The 21,809-nt window shown below is 50.0% G+C and overlaps 1 protein-coding gene and 1 pseudogene across 1 annotated transcript; both read left to right on the forward strand.

Annotated features, from left to right (window-relative positions):
* The first annotated feature begins 8,261 nt into the window (after positions 1-8,261).
* LOC120699860 (protein rough sheath 2-like) lies at positions 8,262-13,006 on the forward strand. Its single transcript, XM_039983951.1, has 2 exons — positions 8,262-8,983; positions 11,516-13,006. Exon 2 carries the CDS (start codon positions 11,562-11,564, stop codon positions 12,693-12,695), a length of 1,134 nt encoding a protein of 377 aa, XP_039839885.1. The 5' UTR covers positions 8,262-8,983; positions 11,516-11,561; the 3' UTR covers positions 12,696-13,006.
* A 1,131-nt stretch (positions 13,007-14,137) lies between these two features.
* On the forward strand, positions 14,138-20,750 carry LOC120699861 (annotated as a pseudogene).
* The last annotated feature ends 1,059 nt before the right edge of the window (positions 20,751-21,809 follow it).

Raw genomic sequence — 21,809 nt, forward strand, 5'->3', positions numbered from 1 at the left:
CCTGAGGCCATGTCACGCCGCCACGGGATGGGCGGGGGAGGGAAGGATGGGCGCGGCCGCCGCGCGGGCACGGCGCGCGCGCTCCCTCCATATCTCCGGGGGACGCGCGCGCCCGCTGCGCCCATGGCACGCTGCCGCGGGAGAAGCAGCAGCCGGGTCTGGGAGCGGGAGCGAGACCCATGCCCATGCGGGCGCCCGGGGTGCGGCCACCGGGGACTGGACCGGCCTGGCCGGCACCACGACGACGACGTCGTCCTGCTCCACACGCACGCGCCGCGGCCGTCGATTAGCTTGGCTAGCCAGCCGAAGCCGGGTCCTGGCTCTGGGGGCAACGTGACAGGTCCACGCACGCGCGCGCGATCGGACAGGGACGGGGCGAGCAGGCGCGCCGCGACGACGCCGCCCTCGGCCGGCCGGCTCTGATGCCGCGACTGCATGCACGGCGCGGGCAGTGCAGCATGGGCCGGACGGCGGCAGGCGCGGCGGCGCTACGTACTGTTGGTAGTGGGGGACGAGGAGGAGGAAGGGAGAAAGGAAAAAGGCGCGAGAAGGCCTTGTTTAGTTGCATTTTTCAAAATTCCAAATTTTTGTTGCGGCACTTGCATAGAGCACTAAATCTAGACGAAATAAAAAATTAATTGCGCAGTTTGCTTGTAAATTGCGAGGCGAATCTAATGAATCTAATTAGGCCGTGATTAGACTCTAAATTGCTACAGTAACATGCTCTAATGACAAATTAACTAATCTCGTTAGATTCGTCTCGTAGTTTACAGAAGAATTCTGTAATTAGTTTTATAATTACTCTATATTTACTACTTCAAATATAAAAAAATTCCTTTTCAAAATTTTTACAGGCCGCATCTAAACACGGTATCCGTGTTTCGCGGCACGATGTGGCAGCAGCACAGCTCGCTAGCTGTCCTGCCATTGCCATGCCTGCGAAGGGTGCTTTTGCTCTGGCCGCCTCCTGCTGCTGCTGCAGGCGACGCGACGGGGACCCTTCCGGCCATGCTCTTGCTCTCGCTCGCTCTGGCTTCGGCACGCATTTTATTTTTCTCAAAGGTATATTCTCTCTTTTTGTCAAAGCTAAAAGGGATATTCTCTATTTTCCCCTTTGGCAGGTCCCGTTTGGACGGGCTGTTGGATTTTGAAAAACTTAAATTTTGGACGAATTTGAAAAATCTGGATTCTGTATAAAATCTGGACGGCAACGTAAAGTCAACGGATGAGTAGCTTGCCTAGACTCTTGGTAGCAGCCTCGCGCGCTGCTGCTTGCTCCGCTCCATCCCCTGCGTGCACATACAACATGGCAACGTCACATCAGGTCCAATCCGACGCCTGCCAGAGCAACCTGGAGGCCGAAACAAGGCTGTGTTTAGATTCAAAATTTCTCCCTCCAAACTTTACTATTCATTTATCACATCAAATCTTTTAACTCATGCATGGAGTATTAAATGTAGGAAAATAAAAAAACTAATTGCATAATTTTGATGTACACGACGAGACGAATCTTTTGAGCCAGTTAGGTCACGATAGGACAACAATTACCAAAAAAACAAAAAATACTACAATATTCTATAGTGTCTGATGTGACTCTTTTTACCACCATTAAATGAATCTAAACACAGCCCAAGCCAAGCTATACACCAGGCGTAGCTGCTATTCTACCCGTGCCCGATGTCCCGTCACCGTGATATCCGAACACGAGTATTAAATATAGAGTAATTACAAAACTAATTACACTAATTATATAAATGGAGACTAACCAATTATATTAATTACGTAAGTGGAGACTAATAGCTTAAGCTGGTAGACGTCTCCACCCATCCCCGCATGCCTTGAAATTTGTCTGCCTCGGTCGCTTCCCTGTTCCATGGATGGTGGATGCGCGAGCACCGTCCTCCTGTGCGACCGTGCCCGTGATCCATCCGACCGCTCGCCGGCGGAGAAGGAAGATACTGCCCCTGTACGCACGAACAGGGCGGCGACTAGACCTCAGCCTTCAGGCTCGCGCGGCGCTTGTAGCGAGCTGACCGGCCTGGCCGCTGGAGCCCCAGCGATTGGCAGCAGTGCTACTCCTCGCGGCCGTGCCGGCAGGCCCTAGCTAGCTACCGTGCCAGCAGCACCTGCACTGCAGCTGCGGCTGTGCCGTCGTCAGGAGTGGTAACGCGCCCTGCCCGCGTTGCCTCCCATACAAAAGCAAAGCAGTCGAAACACCCAAGTGGTGGATCCAAACAAATTACTCCCTCCGGTTTAGATAAATCTCGATTCTAGATAATTCAAACCGTTTGAACTTCAACTAAAGTTATATGAAAAAGCAACATTCATAACACAAAATAAGTGCCCTTAGAATGGCTAAAAATATATTTATATAATTCAATTATTTCGAGATACAAGCGCTAACACTATTTGATACGAAATTTGGTCAAATTTGAATTAGTTTGACCGGTATACGGATCTTATAATTATATGTTTTTGTGGACGGAGGGAGCAGAAACAAACCGCGAGCACGGAAAATGACGATCCGCATCCCGGCCTGCGCGTGATGATCCACTGATCGACGATCAGAGCACACACCGCATGCAGGCAGGAGAGGGAAGCTAGCGGACGAGGGACGCGGGCGCTATCACGTCGCGTCACCTGACGACACGGTGGTGATCGAGTGGTGACTGCCGTGCGGCCAGCCAGACGAAACGTCTCCCCTCGTCTCCTCGGCCGATCGCGCATGCACCGGGGCGACGACGGCGTGCCTACGCACGCACATAGACCTGGGCATGGGTCACCCGACCCGAACAACCCGACCCAACCCGCCCGAAAAAAACCCGACCCGACCCGACCCGAGCTACGTGGCGGGTGGGCGCGGGCCGCATTTTTTGACCCGCAGTAATCAATGGGCCGGGCACGGGCCGTGATTTTTGACCCAAAACCCGACCCAACCCGAAAAACCCGACCCAAAGGCCAAAAAACCCGACCCAACCCGAAAAAAACCCGACCCGACACGCCCGCGCAGGGTGCACGGGCCAACCCGACCCGACCCGGTGATAGGTACGGGTCGGGCGCGGGCCGTCCTATGCGACCCGTGACCCGGCATTGACCCGACCCGAACCCGACCCGACCCGACGTTTGCCCAGGTCTACACGCACATGCCCCGCTCGCCGGGGTCGCCAGGCCAGCGGCCAGCTGCTACTGCAGCCAGGTCGCTGCCGCACAGTGGTATTGAAAATTGAAAGATTTACATACCGTTGTATCCTTACTTAAAAGTTATACTATTTTTTACCATATATTATCCTGTTCATTATCGTAAATATATTATGTCTTATTGTTGATTAAAACAATTCAACTATGGTCTATCTATAATAACAATTTAATTTGTTGAGTTTTAATAATATTATGCAGATAATTATTTTTTTTATTTTAATTGATTGTTGTTAGCTTTAGTTTTTATTAATGTTTTTATTAATAGTATATATTTGTAACTGATACATAGATAAATTATATTTTATATTTACTTTTTCATAATGACATTGGTGGGTGATTTTTAATTAGGCACAGGGATATTTTAGGCTAATTTTTATCGTAATGACAGTGGTGGGTAACTTTTATTTTTTTATTTCTCTCCGATTAACGTAGGAATTTCTAAACCTTAAAAGCGAACGTAGAAACTATGTTTGTTGGCTAAATAATAAAATAATAGATTCAGTTGTTCCCGGCCACCGCCAGGCGCGGCAGGGGAGAGAGAGGTCTCGTCCCCTCGAGCAGCGCGCCCCGGCCGCCCGGCGCCCGGCGGACGGGAGGCGGAGCCTGCCCGCCTGCCGCAGTGCTCCCGCCTCCCGGGCCGGCGGCGGCCAGGGCCAGGCATGGGCGCTTTGCGTGCGCCGCTCGCCTTTGCCGTTCTCACGTCTCCCTCCCTCGTGCCCAGGGGCGGCGCTCTGGGCGCGGCGTGGGCGCCCGGGCCCTGAATGCTGCCCGCGAGCGGATAGATCGCGCGGTGATCGATCGTGCCGCTGCATGGTTGCCCCTGCTGCGTGCAGAGCGTCTCGGCCGGTGGTCTGATCGAGGCCCCGGGGGGATCGTCGTCGTCTCGTCTCGTGTGGCCGGAGGATCACATCTGGTCTTCCTCGGTCGATGCTGCGCCAGGCAGCAGGGGAAAGCCGGGGCGCGGAGTTGCCATCATGGTCGCCCCTCGTAGATATAGCACGCTGCAGACTGCAGATAGCCCTGGCCGGCCGGCAGCAAATGCTGGGTGCCCCGGTTAGCTCGACGGCCTTCGATGCTAGCTAGGAGTCTACGGAAAGTACAGTAACCTCCTAGCCTGGTGCCTCCATTTGCCACACCGAGATAGCCTTTCCGTGCTACAGGCATGGCGTAGTAGATTTGTCACTTGTGACTGGCCGACGCTGCAATCCCCTGACCGTGTAACCACGAGTGAGGGGTTTGCAGCAGCTTGGGCTGTGTGTTAGTCGCCTGCAACCCTCTGGTTAATTTGGGTACCAATAATGTACCATGCATTTAGTTGTTGACATGTGCTACCGGAACAGTCGACATGTTGCTTCAAGCATGGGCATTGTGGCTTTTGGAATGGCACGGTGCGGTGCGGCGGCAGAGATCGGCGGCTGCGGCTCATGAGTTGGGAGGTAATGGTGTCACAATATGCAGAACATGAAAGATGTTCGATTTTGATTTTACCATATTTATAAATAAATAAATAAATAAAAGAGTGGTATAAAAGAAAACTACAAACCAGCCGAGCTAGTCAATTACTCTGTTCTGCTGGCAACTAGCTTCAATGTTTTTCTCTCAAATCAAATCAACACCAGCCACCAATCAGACAGAAATAATTTTTTCACACAGCAAATCAGCACCGGCCACCAATCATAGCTAGCCGAACATAGTGAATATAGTATCCATATAGTTTCGCTCCTAGCGCGGCACGCGCAAATTTAAAGTTACTCTAGTACATGAACCAGTACCCACTTTCTTCCCTCTATTTTTTTTCCATGGTAACACGCTCTCTCACTGAGCATGCAACGGCAGGAAATGTACAAAACGGTTGACCCTCTCGATTCACGGGGTGTGCAGCACTCGTGCGTACGTACCCCCTGGCCTGGCTACCAGCTGCTACGTCGTCGTCTCCGAGGGATCCGCCGTCCACCCCCCATGACCCATCCATCCATCCGTGGACACAGCACCGTACAAAACGGCCACGCGCGCGCGTCGTCCTGTCCGGTCCGGCCTCACTGGCAAGTCGTCGCCGTGCCAACTCACGCGCGCGCGCGCCGCGCGACCGGCCCGGCCCGGCTAGCGTCCCCACTCCCCGGCCGCCCCCTGTCGGCCGGTGACCACAGCCACCGCGCGCCATGGGAGGATGGGACCTCACCTCCCCCACGGCCCCACCTGTAAACACGACTTCAGCAGGCCAAGTACGCTGTATAGCTCTTAGGCTAAGCATGCCAACCCTACTTGGCGACCATGATCAGGTACTAGCTAGTCTAGCAGTGCCGGAGAGAGCCCGGAGAGGACGAAACGACATGGACACGGCCGGACGGGGTGGGGATTTGGTGAATCGACGTCCGGGTTCTCTTTTATAGTTTAGTTCCTAGGGTTAGGTTTAGAGCTAGGTTTTCAACAGCATCTCCATGGCGTCGGTTGTTTTTGTTCCTCTCCTTCTTATCCGGTGGGTTCGTCTTCTCCGACGGTCAAGCTGGTGGAGAGGTGTTGAGGACGCAACAGCTTGCGAGTGAGGTATCCTCGCTCCGCATTTTTGTGCTCACCTTCTTCTTCTCTGATGGATGTGGCCATGGTGGCCTTTTCTCCGGCATATTAGTTTCGGCATCTGTGTAGGTGCCGGAGCTGGTGTTGTGAGGTCCCTTTGCTTCATCCCTGCGATGGGATAGGAGCTGCCAGTCTTCCCCGTCTATGGGAGTTGGATTCCGACCGTCGGGTGCTTTGCTGTCGGTGGCGGACAGTGGGCTGTTGCTGGTCGTTGCTGGACAGTCTTGCCGGTCTTCACTGATGGCGGGGGATGGCCGATGTGCTTGGGAGGTCATTTACTTGGCTTCGTCGCCTAGTAGTAAGTCCTCCTCTGCGGTCTCCACATTGTGGACTTCGTCGTTGGTGCAGACGGCGGCTATAGCCTTGGCTCCGGCGGACGTTCGGAATCGAGGAAGAAGACGTGAAGATTTTAAAATTTGGTGTGGCAGCTGTAATTTCCAGTTTTTTAAGGATCTTTTCTGTAAAAGGTTGGGTTGTAATGACGATTCAATACAACTCGCTACTTTCGCAAAAAAAAAAGAAAAAAAAGGCATGGACACGGCCGGGCCGGGGGCTCCAGCGAGGTCCCCCTCCTTCCTCGCCTCACTCCGGCGAGGCTTCAATGACGCGGCAGGACGACGGAGGCCGGGCCGGTCCTAGGCTCCTAGCTAATGGGGTTGGAACTGCAAACAGCAGTGCCTTCAAGGGGATCACATCACGGGGCCCTGCTGGCCACCACACGCATGTAGTACGCGACGACGCCGTTGCCGCCACGCACCGGCACCACCCGGCCTGCCTGACCAGGGACCATGCTGCATGCTACCTAGCACCGGCCGCACGGCCACCAGAGCGGCCTCAAATGTTGGGCGGCGCCACCGCTAACCCCCCCTCCTAGCAAAGTAGCAATAGCGTAGCACGATTTTTCTTCTTTTTTGGGGGCAGGGTCCATCAGCTAGCTAGCGTCGTGCAGTAACATGACTGATCTTCGTCGTGCAGTGTCACCCGGAAAGTACGTGCTAATTTGGTTCGTTTCAATGGTCCAGTAATGCTAGCTGTGACGTAGCATGTGCGGCGGACTATTTGGTTAGCCCTCGCCGTCGTCGATGCTAGATGTAGGGCCGAAATGTTTGGTAGGGCCGCTCCTGCTCAGCACATAAAAAAGATAGGGTCTCTTCTTTCACCCAACGGCTTGGGTCCTAATGTAATGACCTTTATTCTATTTCGTACTCAAATTGTTTCGCAACGATCGATCTTGTCTACAAGCTGGAGTAACTAATAAATTCTACAAAAATATCTACAAATGTTCCAACAAAGAACATTGTCTACTTCAGAAAAAGCTACAAGCCAGTCTTTTCTCATTGGAACCTTTCGCTGAGACGCTGACACCACGGGCCCACGCGCACAGCCCGTTAATCCCCAGACCCACACCCCAGCGTCGTTGAAACTTTGAAACCTCAGAAATGGGAGGCTGGCAGGTGGGCCCACGGTTCCGGTAAGTTGTTTTGGGAAACTGACTATTTCTAGGGTTGGTTTTGGTTAACCCAAGAAGGGAGCCAATGATGCAGCGGCTACAACACGATCCGATTCCGTGCATGCCGATGCCATCCTGATTTGACTCGTGCGTGCATGCAAAAACAAGTGGAAGCCCTGCTTTTCCCTCCCCATCTTTTCACCGCTTTCCACGCGCGCGACGACGCCGACGACGTACGGCGCCTTTTCCACCGCCCGCCGGCCCCAGCCCCGCCATTGGTTCCGTTCCCCATCCCATCGCCTCCTCCCCTTCCTTGATTTCCCTCCGCCTCCGTTTCGAACGATCTCCCCTCCTCCATCTGGCCATTTGTGATGAAATCCAGAGCACACACTCCCAGTCTCCCACCAATGCATGCAGGCTCCGGCGCCCCCGGACGCATGCATCCGTGGGCACTACTTTTACGCCAAGCCCGTGTTCAGTTCCAAAAACCAAAATTCCAAAAAAAATTTCTGGCACCCGCATGGAGACTTAAATCTAGACGAAATAAAAAACGCATTGCGACTGCTGTCTGTAAATGGCGAGACGAATCTAATGAACCTAACTAGGCTGTAATCAGACGCTAAATTGCTACAGCGATGCTACAGTAAACAACCTCTAATGACGGATTAATTATGCTCGTTAGATTCATCTCGCGATTTACAGACGAGTTCTGTAATTATTTTTGTGATTAGTCTATATTTAGTACTTCAAATATAGAAATATGCCTTTTCAAAATTTTTACACCGCGCAACCAAACGGGGCCCAAATTTGGTTTGCGCTGCGTGAATTTTACATGGATTTGAAAAGCAGCAGTTTGATTTGAGGTGCCCATCCCGGCCAACCCATCCCTTGCTCTTGCATTGTTCCATCCCCTCTCCAACAGTTCCCCTCTCTCTCTCTCTCCACACACACTGCGAGGCCAGCCGGTACTGTGAAGTTAGCTCGGCGCAGAGAAGGAAAGCCGAAAGCGCCCCCGCCCCACCCCCACAACCACGTACTACTGGCTGCCACTGCACGCTCCCTCTAGCCCAGTCCAGTCCTCCTCTTCCTCCTCCAGCTCCAGCTCCGTCCATGTGCCCTGCTGCTGCATGCGCAGCCGTGTGGGTGTGGCTCTTGCCATGGTGAGTGGTGCCTGCGGCTCCCTGCAACTGTTGCCACTGCTCCTGCAGTGCTCCCCGTCCAGCCTCTGCTCTGCTAGTGCTAGCTACCACCTCCACCTCCACCTCCCTCTCTCTCCGGCTCACTCTACCGCGCCCTGTCTATATATATACACGCGCGCCCCCCTTTCCGGCCATCTCCTTTCCGCGGCTCCCTCGCCCCCGTCTTTTCCTTTCCGCGTGCCCTAATTTCTCGCTGCGCCTTTGTCCCCCCACCTCCTCCTCACCTCGCCCCCCGTCCCCCCTCCTATACATACACACCTACACACGCTGGGACTGGGCGGGCGAGCGAGCGTCCGAGCCGGCCGGCCGCGGAAAGGAATCTTTCAGCTCACACCTCCCTATCCCTGCCTCCCCCTCCCGTCCCTTCTCCTGCTAGAGTGACCGAGTGAGCCAGCAGGTCCTTGGTCGTCGTCGTCTTCACCTCGCAATTATTTGGGCTCCTCTTCCTTCCTTCTTCCAGGTGCTCCAGCCTCGCTCGACCAAGGACAGGAAGTCAGGAAGCTAAGAGGAGGCCAAGAACTGGGTGAGGGAAGGAATCGGAGGATGGTGTAGCCGTGCCTCTGTAAGAAATCCCTGCTCTTTAACCACCGTCTCACTAGTTTCAGACTTTCAGTTCACTACCACCCAGTGATGCCTGTTCCTGTGCTGTGTGTGCTTCTCGAAAGATAGATAGTCTCTCCCCGTTCCGGCGCTTTAGTGGCCTGATGATGCCCCGATCTATTCATTTCTTGGCATGGAAAAACAGCAGGTGCTATTGCTGTGGTAGATGCCGATTTCGTGACAAGGATTGCTCCATGCTTCCTGGGTCGTGTTTTACTAGGTCGTGTGGAAACTGGAAAATGATGGCAGGTCGGCAGTGCTGTGCCGTTACAGTCTTTTTTTGTGTGTTTCTTTTTCCTTCTTTGCGATGCGACTAGGAAATTTCCTCTTTTTGATTCGTAATAGGTTCCCAGCACTAGTGCCTGCCGCATCAATTCACAGGCTGTTTAGCATTTTGTGTTTTTTTTGGCGAGTATTCCTGCATATGCAGTGCTGATTTTTGCATTAGGTTCTTGGTGCTCCTTACTTTATTTTGAATTATTTCAGTGTCTGTAGCGTGCATCACCGTTTTCCTTTCTAAAGCCTAGAAATTCAGAAAGTAAATTATGTCAAGTCATATTCTTGTCACCATGTTGTGTGCTGCCGAGAGTTCCTTTCCCCCCTTCACAAATGACTTGTTTCGTGGGGCTGGTGAGCCCGAGTGGCTCCTGGAGCCAGCCCCCAGGCCGGCGACCGGGGTTCGATCCCCCCGCATTGGCACCGGGGAGGCCCTCTGTTACCTCTCCTAGTGAAAAAAAAGAAATGACTTGTTTCAACTTTTTTTTAAAAAAAAGAGACTTGTTTCCCCATCATTTTTTGTTCGATTGCTTCATGATTGTTTCAACTACTTAGCTACTCCCCCCTAGTGTCCTCTGGAAGATTCACTTGCATATGCGGAAAATAGGACCAAACAAGGTTGCAAAATGATGAGGAATCTGAAGAAAAGGGAACTTGCTGTGTGGATTACCTGAACTGAAAGATTGTACTGCTGCTACCTGTACAAATTAAAGCACCATAGATCCAAGTCGCGCCCTAAGTCTAAGTGTAGCATAACCCCACTGCCTTCAATTTGTCACCTGTCAGTGCCATAGCCGCTGGAATACCACATCAATTTGGCTTTGACACGTTGCTCTCAACGTCCAAATGTTTTGTTTCCACATGATTATGCTTCATAAGACGATAAATTTCATAGGACCAACCAAACTTGAACACCAACAGCGTAAGCTTAGCTCCGTTTGCTGACAGTACTTCGTTCAGGATTCTGTTGTGTAACGGTTAAGCCTCATGGTTTCCTCTAAACCAACTCTCTGGAAGAGTTTGCTTTTTTTTTTTTTGTCTCGGATCCTCTTTTTACAGTTTCACTGTCGGTGAAAATGGCACACAGTAATTTTAAGCTCGAGGTTTGGCCGCCTCTAACCTGCCGTTGGCATTTAGCAAGGCGCCAAAGAGCGGATTAGCGCTGGTCCTGGCGCCATCAAGGTCGCAGTATTTTCTCGGATTCGGTGGGTATCCCCCTGCGTTTTGTTTTGTTTTTAGCTTTCCCTGAGGTACGAGCATTAGGTTGGCATTTAATTTGGCGGATTTGAGCTTCGTCCTTGATGAATGATGAGCTAGCGCCACGTTAATGGCGGATGGCGACCCCGCTCCAGAAACAAGACAAGCGCGCGAGGAAACAGGGCGTGCTTGCTCGTGTAGGCCGTGCCCACACCTTTGTCTCCATGTGTGGGCTGATTGATAGATAGCGGCGTCGCCATGGGTGCATGGACGGGTATGCCTGCCTGCTTTGCTTGAGCCTCACTTCAGTGAATCTGCCGGTTGGCTAACCTGACTCGGTCAAGGTTGATGGCTTTGGTTTTTACTACCTTTGGTGTAGTAAAAGTTATGGGTTAATCTTTGACAGTTAGTTTTTGTCGTAGGTTACTGACAAAATTCCTAGTCTTGGTCAAAAGAAATGTGATGAGAAAGAAAGAAAAATCTGTTCTGGGTCATACCAGCAGCAGTGTAAATGTTGCCTGGAGAAGTTGCAGATGATCCTGTCACTTGAGTAATTACTGTTAGATGATCTGCAGTAATGTTTTTCGAGTGGGCATTGGCTGCCTCTGTGGGCTGCGGCAGTGGCGACTCCTAGCGAGGTTTGCAGGCCCGAGTTACTCCTCTCCCTGCTTTCGCCACCCCGACCTGAAACCAGCAGTTATGAATGCGGCTATGCAATGAACTAGAGCAACCACAACCCCCGCCCCCCCCCCACCCACACAACCCCCCCCCCCCCCCCCCCCCACCCCACTGAGAACAGGCATCTCTGTTCTGCATGTAGCAAGCTCAAGTCACGGATTCAGACATCCGTGCTCCAAGTCAGATTAGCATATTCATGCCTGCTTTCTTTTTCATTGTTGATGACTCATGACTGATGCTCTAGTATGCTTACGATTTGGTGTTCTTCCAACTGATGTTACCATGAGCTAAAGATTTTGATCTTTTTTTCATGCTGGATGGATGCAAATGCAAATGCAAGCAGCGCATTATGAGGTGTGGTGGTGCGGGATGGGCGATGGCCTGTGCAGATGAAGGAGCGACAGCGCTGGCGGCCTGAGGAAGACGCCGTCCTGCGCGCCTACGTCCGGCAGTATGGCCCGCGCGAGTGGCACCTGGTGGCGCAGCGCATGAACGTGGCCCTCGACCGCGACGCCAAGTCCTGCCTCGAGCGCTGGAAGAACTACCTGCGGCCGGGGATCAAGAAGGGCTCGCTCACCGAGGAGGAGCAGCGCATGGTGATCCGCCTGCAGGCCAAGCACGGCAACAAGTGGAAGAAGATCGCCGCCGAGGTGCCCGGGCGCACGGCCAAGCGCCTCGGCAAGTGGTGGGAGGTGTTCAAGGAGAAGCAGCAGCGGGAGCTCAGGGACAGCCGCCGCCCGCCGCCGGAGCCCAGCCCGGACGAGCGCGGGAGGTACGACTGGCTGCTCGAGAACTTCGCGGAGAAGCTCGTCGGCGAGAGGCCCCACCAGCAGGTCGCCGCGGCCGCGCCGCCGCCGCCGCCGCCGCTGCTCATGGCCGCGCCCGTGCTGCCGCCCTGGCTGTCGCCCAACGCCGGGGCCGCCACGGTCGTCACGCAGCAGCAGCCGCCCAGGCCGCCGTCGCCGTCCGTGACGCTCAGCCTCGCGTCCGCCGCTGCGATGGCGCCGCCGCCCGGCCCGGCGCCGTGGATGCCGGAGCGCGCCGCGGCGGAGGCGGCCGCGGCGGCGTACGGGTTCCCAAGCCCTCAGCAGCAGCACGCGCCGCCCCCCGGCGCCGCCGGCGCGCCCGGCATGGCGGTGGTGGAGGGGCAGGCGCTGGCGGAGCTCGCCGAGTGCTGCCGCGAGCTGGAGGAGGGGCAGCGCGCGTGGGCGGCGCACCGGCGCGAGGCGGCGTGGCGGCTCAAGCGCGTGGAGCAGCAGCTGGAGATGGAGCGCGAGATGCGGCGGCGCGAGGTGTGGGAGGAGTACGAGGCCAAGATGCGCACCGTGCGGCTGGAGCAGGCCGCCGCCGCCGAGCGCGTCGAGCGGGAGCACCGGGAGAAGGTGGCCGAGCTCCGCCGCGACGCGCAGCTCAAGGAGGAGAAGATGGCCGAGCAGTGGGCCGCCAAGCACGCCCGCGTCGCCAAGTTCATCGAGCAGGTCGGCTGCTCCCGGCCATGGTCCGCCGCCACCGACATGAACTGAGCCGCCGAACTGAACACGACACGCGCTGACCACCACCGCCGGCCACCATCATCATTACCGCCGCCGCTCGACCTGCTACTCCGTTTGACAATTTCTTGCCTTCTTGGACGCGACATGTAAAACCAACAGCAATCAGATGACGACGCCATGAATCTCCCTCTGTTGTTTTTGTTTTCGTTCACAACTGTTGTTAAGGTTCACTCTTTCTCTCTAGTTGGTCAGAAATTCAGAATCCACAAATGCATGTAATGCTGCTGTTGCTACCTGTACTGTCTTTTTTTCTTCGCTCCAAGCTTACATCTTTCCTGTCAGACAGTCATGGATCATTTCATGCCAAGCTTCTTACTTAGAACTGAGTAAGCGAGAAATTCAGACAAAGTTTCAGATCAAAGTGACAGCATTGGGTTTGCCTGACAAGTATTCTGGTGGTGTATTTTTCCGTTGACTTAGAAAATCTCACAAATAATAAGGATGAAAGAAAGGAAAAGAAAAGCTCACAAATGTGAGATTTTGGGTCTCCAACCCCAGGACACGTTTATGATCCCTGTGCTTACTGGGCTGGGCTTCCAGCTATCTCGTTTTGTTTGACGGCTTCAATTCGGGAGGCCCAATAATTGAATAAACGCAAAAGCATTTATAAAAAGAAATGGAAGATATACGCTGGTTTATCGTCGGATCTAGTGATCTGAGATCATTCTTCTACAATATACGTAAGCAGTAGCTTCTATCTATGTAACCACCATGTGCATTAAGTATTGTATTAGACTAGTAGACTATCTACAAATCTAGCATTTCCTTTCTTCAACCATCTACCCTTAAAGCCCTTGTTACATTTACCTGTTAGAGCAAAATTAATAACGCAGCTGACTGAAGGTTGCAACTTGCAAGAATCTTTACAGCCTAACTCTCAACCTATTCATACAGTAGTAGTTAAACATTTACCATTAAAATATACAAGTGGGCTAAGCTTAGAACCTATCACTTTCACAAAGTTTTTTAGTGCTTGTGTCGAAATTAGTTGTGAGTTTACAAAACCCGCTTCTTCTCTACATTAGCATTCAGTCCGTCTACAATCTACTATAATACTTGCTTTTATGATATCACGCTTTAGGCGCCGGCGAGTTCACCGCAGTAGTTGTGATTGCTTGCCTGAAAAAAAAAATGGTCTGCACAGTAAAAGGGACAACGGATCGAGCAGCCCCTTTCCTGAGTACGTTTCGAGGTTCCTGTTAAGGGTCTTTTGCGTAAAGCGAAGTTTGTTAACATCATGGGTTCATCATTCATGAAATTATGATCGATGATCATGCATGCAGCAATGCAGCATTCATGTCCCGGTGGCACAGCAGCAAGGTATGCATGCTGGTCTGATCATGTCATGGCAACCACTGATCCGTGGACCAATTCGCTAGTTTTTCTCCTCCGATGCAACTAGGTAGGTCCCAGCGATCAGTTAGCTCTACCACTGATCCATGGGCCCACTAGTTCCCTGAACTGGTGGGAACTACCCAAACAGAATCTCACACCCCTAGGCTCGATGACACGTGGGCCCGCGTGAGTCGTACATGTGACTAGGCGTCGCCGGATTTTGGCTGCAAGGTACAGAGGGCAGCGCCGCTTTCTGAGCTTTCTCCTTTCTATCGCCAACCAAAAAAATTTCAGAGCTTCCTTAAAAAAAAAAATTTCAGAGCTTTCGGAATTGGTGGGTACAACATTCATCCGGAGTGCTCTGACCATCAGTGTTCGCCTTGGGTGGTTTGCGAGGTGGGCGTTTCTTCCTGCTTTCCTGGTGCGCAGTTTATTCCGTGCGGGTCTGTTGCTGTTCTTGGTTGGGGGATGATTAGGCTATCTCGGGCTTCGATCCTTTTATGTGATCTTGGAAGGAAAGGTTCTCTCGCTAGGTGGTAGCGGCTTCTTAAGAGCGCAGATGTTTCCAATGCTGCGGCTCTCCTATCAATTTCATTTAGCGATGTTACAAGAATGGATGCATTTTTGACGTTTTGTGCTTGCTTCTACTTTTGCTCTCTGCCGATTCGCTTTCTGCAATTCGTCTTTGGTGAAGAAAATCTTGTCTTTCGCCCTTCTCGTTGTCTTCCTCGGCTGGAGAGAAATCTTTGTTTTAGGAGTACACCTCTTCGATCTGGTTTTATTACTTAGCATTGTGAAAAAAGCAGTTTTTTTGTTTGCATTTTTCAAGTTGGAGCCGCATACATTCAGGCTGGATTTCTTGCAGCTTTCAGCTACAGATCGGTTTATGCGATTCTAATTGCCCTTGCACACCTACCCGAATATTTCCCTGCAGGTTGATTAGTGGGTTACTGATAGTTGGCTGGGGTTGTAGGCAACGAATTGGTGCTAGTTCTTTTATTTTACCCCTTTGCGAAGGTGAGCTTTTGTTTACCGCACCATGCCCAGATTGATCGGCATTTTTGTTAAATTGCCTTGGTTCGTGTTAGATTCTTGGTGCTGATTGCCTTTGCGATTACTAAGACATGTTTAGGAAGTAGTTATGGGGACCTATTTCATCCTACTATTGTTCGGATCAGTACTCATGAGTCATGACAGAGCCACGTTCTCTGAACATCATGCAAGATTGAGAAGCATTCTTCTACAGTCTATAAACAACTTCTGAAGTTGATAAGATATTTCTGGGATTTTAAGTTCTTCGCATTTGGCCGCGATTTTGTTGAAGTTTCTTGGGGGCAAATTGGTGCTAGAACATGTGTGAGCAAGTCTAGTGTGATCCCCTATCAAATCCCTCACTTGAACACCTTGAATTTGAAGTTTTCTTCAATTTGTTCTCCACGTAGGGTTTCCTAGAAATTTCTGAAAATGGTGATAAATTCTCCATCTTTTTGGATGTTTTCAGTTGGAATTGATAGCATATGATCCGCTGTAGTTTAATTTTTGTGTCAATCTGAGTCGATTTGACTCGTTTGTGGTGAAAGATTCTGCAGCTTGGTTCAGCTGTTCACTTGTTCTGCTGAATTCTTACTCTGCGCATCTGCAATTTTCTCTTGCCTCTCGAGCTTGTTTTATTTCCTGTATTGTGCAGTTCAGAAGCATCAGCAGGAAGGCTAGTTCTTGGACTCGACGGTTCAGTTGCTCAGGGCAGTGCCAGAGAACAGCAGTTGCTGTTTTTCTTCTGCGCAGCAACATATTCTCACTTTCTCAGAGCTGCAGCAGCGACAGCAGCCTGTTGCTTGTTGGATTTGCTTGAGATTTTTTTTTAATGAAACATTTGCTTGTGATGTTTGAATTAGCCAATATTCAATCCATTCATTTACTTGGTCTTTCACGAGCTATTCAGTGGCTGTGCACTAAGTTTTTCGTCCTGACCTTTTGAGCTAGTTCCTGTATGCTTGTTTGTGTTGATTGGCCGCTAATTCACAGTAGCAGCACATATCACAGTCTGACATCAATTGCAGCAGCACTGCAGTAGTTCGAACTCAGCGATAAGCAGCAGGAGATCAGCTCGGTAGTTTACAGAAGCACCTCTGCACTTTTCTCTTTTGTGAACTACATCATGTGATTGACATTTTTGTTTCGGTTCAGTAGCTGCTCATAGTTGTTTATGGAGTGAATAGTAGTATTCCTTTTATTTTCTTGTCAATAGGAGCTGCAAGTTTGTCTTTTGAGTTACTGTAAACCGCCTACTTGAGTATCTTTGTTTATTCTTTAAATGTTTTTTTTTCTGGCTAGTGGTAGCTACATTCAGTAGCAGGTTTTTTGGTTGCTTATTCATGTGCATGCAGTAGCTGCTTGTCAAGCTTCGTTGTAAATCAAAGTTAGTGCTTGCTTTAGTTGTTTCTTAGTACACACAGGTTTCTCATGTGTGGTCAACGATAGTAGCTCGGTTCTATTGTTTTAGTAACAAAAAAGAAAAAAACGCAGCCGGAGGGGGTGAAACGGCCCCCACCGTATTTCATTAAGAGGAAGCGACAACGGCTTCTCCGGCCGTGGAAAAACCCCCCGAACCCTGGCCCATGCCCCCAAGGGCCATGCCTTGCGGCGAGCACAGCGAGGGGGATTTTTTTACCCACAGGCGGAAATTCGCCCCAGCTGGGATTCGAACTCGCGACTTGTGGGGAGCGACGCTACTGAGCCGGGCTAACCAACTGGCCGCCCGACCTTTCGCATTTAGTAACAGCAGCTCTTGGTGGTTCATTTCTCTGATTTATGAAAATTCCTTTCAAGCAATTGTGAAACATTCTTTCAATCAATCATTTGTGACACTGAATATTTTTTCCTTGATCGATCAGCTTTCTGGGTCTTTTGTTAATCTTTTTCTAATTAGCTCTTGATATTTGATTATTTGGATAAACAGTGAGCTTATCATTGCTTGTCGGATTTGCTTGGCATGGGTGAACTAGAAATTTTAATCCTCTGCTTGCTTCTTATATGACCTGTTTTGCTTCCATGATGTATCAAGAAATTCCTAATCATTCCTCGGGTGAGCATGTCACTCGTTGTCTTGCGTCACCTTGGAAATTAGAAGAGAGGTGTGTTAGATTTGTAATGGGGATATAGGCCAAGTTTTTTGGTATGTTCAAATTTTTATTGGCTCCCATTTACTCCCCCCTTTGGTCGTCATTTCAGTCCTTCACTCTACTCTTGGTTCTTGGTTTACTTAGTGCCATCAGAAACTACAAAATCAACTGAGATGTGGATTATAGAATCAGTTTTTACAATGGATAAACTGTTGTGAGGTGAACTTAACTATGTTATGACATTCTGTTGTCTACGGGTCCTGCAGACTGGATGGCAGAGGACACTGGAATGAGCGGGCACTTAGGTGCAATGGCTTCAAGAGTTGACTTCAAGATGTCTTTACTCAAAGATGTCATGGCGGAGTACAGGGAGATAAAACATGTAATCGATGGGGTAACCAAAGAAAAGGAGAGGCTCGAACAAGAGAAGGAGAGGTTCCAGCATGAGAAGGAGATGCTCCAGCATGAGCAGCATGGTCAGCTCTACTATATGCATGTCAAATTCTGTTTTTGAAAATGTTCGTCAAATTCTGTTTCTTCAAATAGACTCTTTGGATCACGATGTGTGATATTGTGTTCATTGGCACGATCACATTCTGCAGCATAATGTCCACCAAAATCATGCATTTTATTGCATTCTCTAACCATTCCTTGTTAAAATTTCTTTTCAGAAAATGGAGAGGTTTTGGCGGCAATGAAGGAGGACCTTTTGGCATCAAAGAACACATTAGTGGAAGCAAGGGATGCAGTTGTGGCATTAACAGAGGAGATTTCTCAAAAGAACTGTTGCCTGGAGTTTCTAAAGAAAAAGCTTCAGGAGAGTGAAGCCAAGAATAATCAAGCTGAGCAACAGTGTGGAAGTGTTACGGAAATTATCCAACCAAGAGGGGTAATAATGACATTGCCTTTGCTCCCAGTAATAAGTTATTTCCTAATGTCATTTGTCAATCACATTCTGCAGTGCAGCCTAACATGTTGTGACTCTTTATATTTTGAACTTCTGTTGTTTTTTCATATTCTATGCTATGCCTTGTTGTGTTTCATCTCTAGCCAACCCCAACTTGCTTGAAGATAATGCTTTGTTGTTGTGGTTAAACTTACACGTTAAATATTGCTATATTGTTTTTCCTCGCATATTTTGGTATTTAACTTTTATAGATAATTGATCTTCTCCTTGCTTTGCTTGGAATACATGTAGTGCCGTGATGTAGAACCTCTGCAGAGAAATCAACATGTGTTTTCTCTTTTTTGTAATTTTTGCTGAGGTCAAACAAGACAGCTATCTATGTTCATATCCTTCCCTTTAGTAAATTGACGAGGTCTCTGCTACCTTTTTTATTTACAAAACTGTCAATGCTCATATCATAATTTATGTTTAATCTCTCCCACATTGGATTATATCAGGCTTACTAAATATTCATTTTGAAAATAGGTACAAACAAGATCAATGCAAAAGAGGAAAAGACCATCTGAAGGACCTTTGGACTATGGTGCTGATGAAAATGGGCATACTGGCCAATTGGATGGTCTATCTATGCCTCCTTTGGAGTCATCGGAAAATATTGATGTATGGAACCTTTGCAAACTACAAAACTTCTAAGATAATAGTATTATACCTATCGATTTCATTTCTTTTCATTCTTTGTGCATGCATTTTGAGGTATCTCTTGCCGTTACAAGTGTTAATGTGAATGCAGGTGCAAACAGGATCAATAGAGGAACAGATAAGGCTGTCTGAAAGACCTCTGGACAATGATGCTGTCAATCTTGAGGTAACAGAAGAGTGCCCTAGGGAAGGGCTAGTGAACAGCCCACCTGTTGGCCAAACCTCATTTGTTATGGTGAGGGGAGAAGATGACCTAGAGAGGCTGTCAGAGACGAGCTGATCAAGGTTCAATCATATCCCTTAATATGTACTCACTGTACTTTGATCTATCATAATTTAAACTGTTTGAGTCAATGTTACATGCAAGTTGGTGTTCCAGGGATTCCTTGAAATTGATACCGGCGGAAGGAAAATCGGGATAAAGGAAATGGGGGAATTGAATGAGAAGGCATTCAAGGCCGCTTGTCTTGCAAAGGTACCTCCTGAAGAAGTTGCTACGGCATCTTATGAGTTGTACTCATCATGGCAGCAACAAATTGGCGACCTAAGCTGGTATCCCTTCAAAACTGCTATAGTTGATGGCAATCACCAGGTATGTCGATTCCAGAAAGCTTCACGGTATCTCACAGGTTGCTTTTAATCCATTACCAAGGATAATAAACTACGTGTTGCTTACATTATCAGGAGATTGTGAACGTTGATGATGATAAATTGCAAGAGCTGAAGAGGGCATGGGGTTCTGGTGCCCATGATGCTGTGGTTAACGCACTGGAGGAAATGAAACAGTACGACGTTCTGAGCGACAGAAGCATCGCCTATGAACTATGGAACTACAAGGAGGGGAGGAGGGCTACTATGAGGGAGTGTATCAACTACATGTCCAATCAGGTGAAGCAGCTTACCGCGACGAAGTGCAGGAAGATTCGCAGGTAGTGCGACATTGTCCCAGACTCCTATTGTGAAAGTGCTACTGGGTGAGTAAAGTTGCGGGTTGCAGCATTCTTGCTAGTTTATCATAGCATCAGAGTAGTGTATTATAGATGGCAGTTGCATGTGACACATCTTCTCTCTGAAGCATTTTCTTGTCTTTAATCATGCTGAGAACCAAAACTTCTTCTGCCTGCTAATTTGTTAAAATTACTGCAGCATAAACACTTCATGGTCCATGTGAAATATGAATCATATATAGGAGTGTCCAATAATCAGTACGGCACTTAAGAAAAATTGTGTGACTGAAGGGACAAGTGAGTTAGCAGCATAAGAAAACATGGAAATATTGCAATAAAAAACTGGTAATTTTAACCTTACTGAAGAAAAAAGGTTCTTTAAATTACAATTTGACCACTGTGAATATCTAGAAGTGAAACTGATATAGAACTCTGGATGATACAGGCATATGCTAGTAAAGTCAACCAGCACCTTACTGGGTACTCTTTGTAGTTTCCACAAATCTTCCTTGGGAACCATTCATTCATGATTCATATTCGCATCGAGAATTGGCGATTTCCTGGGGTTACCTTAATGTTCCTTTTCAAGTTCCCACATTTCTCTATGAGAATCAAGCCCCCAAATGCCAAACTGTCTTTCTACTGCGAACTCACGCTTTGCCTCTTTTTGTGCAGGTTGAACGGCAAGGCATGAGCTACCTTACTGCCTTTTTAACTCCCCAAGGATCTGAGAAGTAGCATTGCAGAAACCGCAAGCCCTTTTGGATTATGTAGAAAAATGCCATGACTTTAGTAGGCTAATGATTCTGCTTCATAGAAGCTGTGCTTCCAATGTAGTGAGCTCACGGCTCTTTGACTGGTGAAGAATCAGAGCGTAGGCTGTAGCAACGAACTTCATCAGACAGATTATGACTTACGACTAGAAGTCTAGAACCTCTTTATCTGTATGAACTCCCATGCTTCATGTTAGAACTCTGATGAACCGGCTATCAGAACCTCTTTATCTTTTGTGTTCTGTCTGATGTCTGATAGCACTTGGCGGTGCACCATTGTTTTCGCTCTGAACTTGCCCTGTCGGTCTGTTTGCGCGAACTGGTGTCAGAACTTGAAAATGATGCCTGAATTCCTCAGGCATCCAGCGCTCAAAACCCCGAGACCAGGTCGTCCTCACCGAGGCCGGCATGGACGTCTGCTTCCTCCTCGCCATAGCATGCCGGTTGGCATCATCGTCAGGCTACTCTGCTGAAGGAGACAGAGCAGCTCAGCTCCATCGCAGATTTATATATCCGAGTCCAAGAATCCAAGATACAGCTTGAAATTAGAGCATCGACACTAGACAGAGGACAATGAGTGTTGCGGTGATCAAGTCCTCGCCGGTGGTCGTCCAGCCATCGGAGCCGGCGATCGGCGAGCTCGCCCGCGGGTCGCCATCGCCGTCCGTCGCGCCGGTGAGGCGGGACGATTCGCTCCCGTCCCGTGCTCTTCTTCTCCGCCAACGCGCGCCGGCACGTCGGCGCCAGGCAAGGGTACTACGGCAACTGCGTGACGGCGCAGCTGGTGACGGAGAGCCGGAGAGGAGCGGCGCGGTGGCCGGCGGGGACGTCGTCGAGCGGCGAAGAAGATCAGGGACGCCAAGGAGGCGATTCCTGACCAGTTCAAGGACGACAAAGGCGGCGGCGGCGGCGCACGGCGAGGCACACCACGTCCGGTGCTCCGGGACCGGTACGACATGGTGATCGTGTCGTCCTGGCAGAACCTGGGCTTCGACGAGGTCGACCTCGGGAGCGGGAGGCCGGCGAGGGTGGCGTCGCGGATACGGGAGAGGCCGCACTTCCCGGCGCTGGGGATGCTGCCGCCGTGCAAGGGGAGGGACGGGGCCAGCGTGCTGTCCGTCGTCGTCGTCAAGGGGAAGCACGCTGATGCCTTCCTCGAGGAACTAGCAAGGTTCATGTGATTTCGTGGATGTTATTTATGCGCTCTCTAATGCTCGTGGAATTGAAGAAGCTTAATTTGTGTTGTCACGCGTAACTAGATTATTTTTGCTCGGTCTCCAGTTGGATTTGAATTTGTGCTC

This window comes from Panicum virgatum, chromosome 3K (assembly GCF_016808335.1).
Source record: "Panicum virgatum strain AP13 chromosome 3K, P.virgatum_v5, whole genome shotgun sequence".
Lineage (NCBI taxonomy): Eukaryota > Viridiplantae > Streptophyta > Magnoliopsida > Poales > Poaceae > Panicum > Panicum virgatum.

Bases quoted from the DNA above. Each gene is read 5' to 3' on its own strand.
- LOC120699860 (XM_039983951.1), top strand. From the start codon at position 11,562: ATGAAGGAGCGACAGCGCTGGCGGCCTGAGGAAGACGCCGTCCTGCGC.